This window comes from Octopus bimaculoides, chromosome 11, assembly GCF_001194135.2.
Source record: "Octopus bimaculoides isolate UCB-OBI-ISO-001 chromosome 11, ASM119413v2, whole genome shotgun sequence".
Classification (NCBI taxonomy): Eukaryota; Metazoa; Mollusca; class Cephalopoda; order Octopoda; family Octopodidae; genus Octopus; species Octopus bimaculoides.
In genome coordinates, this window is record NC_068991.1 from 34,007,739 (window position 1) to 34,012,225 (window position 4,487).

A 4,487-nucleotide genomic window follows, 5' to 3' on the forward strand; every position below is an offset into this window, starting at 1 on the left:
GCCCGTCGTATATATGTATATATATATATATATATATATATGTATGTGTGTTTGTGTGTCTGGGTTTGTCCCCCCACCATCGCTTGACAACCGATGCTGGTGTGTTTACGTCCCCATAACTTAGCGGTTCGGCAAAAAGAGACTGATAGAATAAGTACTAGGCTTACAAAGAATAAGTCCTGGGGTCGATTTCTTCGACTAAAAGCGGTGCTCCAGCATGGCCGCAGTCAAATGACTGAAACAATTAAAAGTGAGTAAAGAGATGTCTCAGATGGTGTAGATTATGATTATATCGGAATTTGTTGTGTAAAGCATTTTTCTCTCTCTTTTAAATAAACTCAAAGGTAGCCAGTCCTCAACGTAGTTGTTTAGTATGCTAGAAATAGCAGTTATTAGGCATAAAAAAACAGCCACAATTCTGATCTTCTAATACACCGCAAAGTGGAAGAAAGTCCTTTGCAGTATACTAGGAGCTGAAATTAGTTGATAGCACATGAAAAAACAAATGAGGAAAAAAAAATACACCGAGTTGAAGGGGGATTCTGAGGGCCCACCCACCTCCAATTTCAGTGGAAATAAGTCATTTGAGATGAGATTAGTTGGTAGCACGAGAAGAAAGAAAAATGAGAAATAAGCATTATTTCTCACTGAAATTAAATAGGTTGTTAAATTATAAATTTAAAGTACATCTAAACTATGCCTTTTAAAAATATTTTGGCAAAAATCAGAAAGAAATTTAACAAGATCCCAAAGAAACTTTTATTTGTTGCATGTTGTTATGCTAAAAGAGATATACATAAAATACAAATTAATAATAATTATTAATTAGAAGTTTTTCAGAAGCTGGTTATATACTTACTGATTATTTTTTTCAATACGCTCTGTTGTAAGACACATTCCTGTCTCTGTGGCAAGGACTTTGTTTCTTAGCTATGTTTCTGGATTTAGCACCAATGTGTGACACCAAATGTCTCCTACTATAGCCCCATGTATGCTTGTGTGTGTGTGTGCGTGCATGCATGAACGTGCGTGTGTGTGTGTGTGTGTTTATGTGTGTGTGTGTGTTTATGTGTGTGTGTGTGTGTTTATGTGTGTGTGTGTGTGTGTGTGTGTGTGTGTGGCTGTTTGTTTGTGATTGTCCAAAACCTGAATAGGTGCCATTGCAAAGAAATTTTCTCGTTTGAACAAGAGACAAGAAATTTTATCTCACCTACCCTATCTTTCTATCTCTCACTATACACACACACATACACACAAATGTATACAATTCTCCACAAAATAAAAATACATGCAGTCATACACATAAATACAAAAACCTCAACCAAACCACTATCAAAAATAATTGAACTTTTAACCTTTAAACATTGTAGCCAAAATACTGAGTACTACAGTCTTTTACACATACACATCCATTTAGCCTTTTACTTTTATCATTTTTATCATTTTATCCTATAAAAAAACCTTCAGGATTTTTCAGCAAATCTTCATGGTTGTACCATCTTTTCTAAGGCTGACCTCATTCGCGCCTATCATCAGATACCGGTCAACCCAGCCGATTTTCCAAAAATTGCCATTACCACTCCTTTTGGTTGTTTTGAGTTTCTGTACATGAGTTTTGCTTTGCGGAACACTACCAGCATATTCCAGAGGTTTATTGACAAAGTCGTCCAGACTTGATTTTGTGTTTGCTTACATTGATGACATACTCATTGCAAGTGACACATGTGAGAATCATCTCTGGCATTTGTCTCAGCTTTTACAGCGTCTTTGTGCCTATGGTGCACGTATAAATCCTGATAAGTGTGTTTTCAGGTAATCTTCTCTTGAATTTCTGGGACATCATATTGACTCGTGTGGCATCAAACCTCTCTCATCCAAAGTTGATGCAATTCAACGCATCGCACCTCCTTCTTCTTTGCATCAGTTGTGCCATTTTCTAGGAATGATAAATTTTTATAGACGCTTTATGCCCATAGGCACTGGAGTGGCTGTGTGGTAAGTAGCTTGCTTACCAACCACATAGTTCTTGGTTCAGTCCCACTGCGTGGCACCTTGGGCAAGTGTCTTCTACCATAGCCTTGTGAGTGGATTTGGTAGATGAAAACTGAAAGAAGCCCGTCGTATATATATGTATATATACGTATGTGTGTGTATATGTTTGTGTGTCTGTGTTTGTCCCCCCAACATCACTTGACAACTGATGCTGGTGTGTTTAGGTCCCCGTAACTTAGCAGTTCAGCAAAAGTGACCGATAGAATAAGTACTAGGCTTACAAAGAATAAGTCCTGGCGTCAATTTGCTCAACTAAAGGCAATGCTCCAGCATGGCCGCAGTCAAATGACTGAAACAAGTAAAAGAGTAAAAAAAAAAAAGCGATGTGTGGACAAGCTATTTCCTTTGACTCAACTACTAAAGAACACCTATAGAAAGGACGGTCAAATCTCAGCTGAGGCGTTATCTGCTTTTGAGTCAATCAAGAAGGAAATAGCTTCTATCCCTTTGCTTGCACATTCGGTTCCTGACGCTTCTATCTCTTTAACTGTGGATGCATCAGACACTGCGATTGGCGCTGTGCTGCAACACACAGTGGACGACCGAACTCAACCTTTGGCTTTCTTTTCTTGCCAATTACAACCAGCTGAGCGGCGATACAGCACATTTGATCATGAGCTCTTAGCGATCTATCTGTCGGTTCGTCATTTTCAGCATCAGCTTGAAGGTTGAGATTTTGTGATCTATACAGATCACAAGCCTCTTACGTTTGCCTTATCGTCTAAGACAGACAAACTCTCACCTCGTGCATTCCATCACTTGGATTTTATTTCACAGTTTACCAGTGACATTCGTCATATACCTGGGAAAGAGAATGTTCCTGCTGATGCACTTTCTCGTCTTCCAGTCTGTTCTCTTTCATCTCCTGCTGCAATCGATTTGACTGCCATTTTGCAGGACCAACCAGCTTTGGCAAAGTTAGATTTAACTTTGCCCAAGTTCTCCTGTTGCCAATTTGCCTATCTTCCGCTTCCGTCGGCTGAAGGCACTATTCTTTGTGATATCTCTACTGGTTCTCCCAGGTCACTCATGCCTGAGAATCACCAATGCTCAGTGTTTGAGGCCCTGCATTCCTTGTCACATCTGGGCATTGCTGCTACACTGCTCGTTTTTTCTGGCCAAATATGCATTGCATAATTACTTCTTGGACACACACTTGTTCCAAGTGCCAGTGTTCCAAGGTCCAGTGGCACATTCGTGCTCCACTTGGACAGTTTTCTCCTCTGGAGGCCCGTTTTCACCATCACTTACACATGCACCTTTGACAACACCACCACCTACACCACCACCTTCATCATCGCAACCTGCCTCGAGCAGACCCTATGTCACCAGGACTGGCTGAACTGTTCACTGGCCCAAGAAACTTGCAAAGACTATTTATATTTGACAACCTCTTTTGTGTTTCCTGTGATAGACAGGTGTTCTTTTTTGTAAAAAAATTTTTGGGCATGCTCATTTATATTGTAATTATTTTCTTTTGACCTGTCATATTTTGTGCCACATCTTGTGGGTGATCGGTAATCATCTTGTTTCTGGTGCCACTACAATCTTTCTATTTTTGTGCTTCTGCACTCGAGGGAGAGCCTTGTAGTGACGCATGGTTCTAGACATCATGTTGGAACATTCATCTACGCAAGCGCAAGGATTAGAGCTTTCCAAAGACCTGATGGAAGCCCCTTATGCGCATGCACAATCATCATCAGCAGCTAGGGTTCACCACCATTCACGCTCTTCGATCGCGGTTTCTGACCGGGCAGGAACCAACTTAGAGCAGCTCCGTCGAGAATGGGCATCTAATGGTGAGCGACACTGCAAGTCTGTGACAATGCCTTATTACTTTGTGTCTAACTACCAACCCTGCTGCTTCTTCACCTAAGCGTTCACGGCTACCACTAACAGGAGATAGAATGTTTATTCAGAGAAAATGAATTATTGTTATTTATCCAGAGAGATCTTGTCCTCTCCTTTTTCCTTCCATGTACTGTGTATGGAAATTGTGAAGCACCCAGTAAAAGCTAATCACTTTTCCTACAAGTATAATTGTTACACTGGAACGATTTTTATGAAACTTGGTAGTTGAATGAAAAAAAGTCACATGATTGAATTTAGAAACAACAAACAATGAATTAAACCTGATGGGATTTATTTATGATTTTTTAAATATGTTACTTTAGAACTGTCAATATAATGCATACAAAATAACATAATACTTTTCAATTATCTGAAACCTGATGCTCCAGAAATCAAATGGCTAGGGAAACTATGTATGTATGTATGTATGTATGTATGTATGTATGCATGCATGCATGCATACATGCATGCATGCATGCATACATGCATGCATGCATGTATGTATGTATGTATGGATGGATGCATGTATGCGTATGTGTGCATATATATATATATATATATATATATATATATATATATATATA

At 39.3% G+C, this 4,487-nt stretch overlaps 1 protein-coding gene across 1 annotated transcript in view; it reads right to left on the bottom strand.

Moving 5' to 3' along the window:
- Positions 1–4,476, bottom strand: part of LOC128249068 (histone-lysine N-methyltransferase SETMAR-like) — a 9,501-nt gene extending 5,025 nt beyond the window's left edge. Inside the window, exon 1 of the mRNA XM_052971684.1 lies at positions 860–4,476. Coding sequence (XP_052827644.1) covers positions 860–897 — 38 coding nt within the window. The 5' untranslated portion in view covers positions 898–4,476. The remainder of the gene's footprint in view (positions 1–859) is intronic.
- Positions 4,477–4,487: the final 11 nt, after the last annotated feature.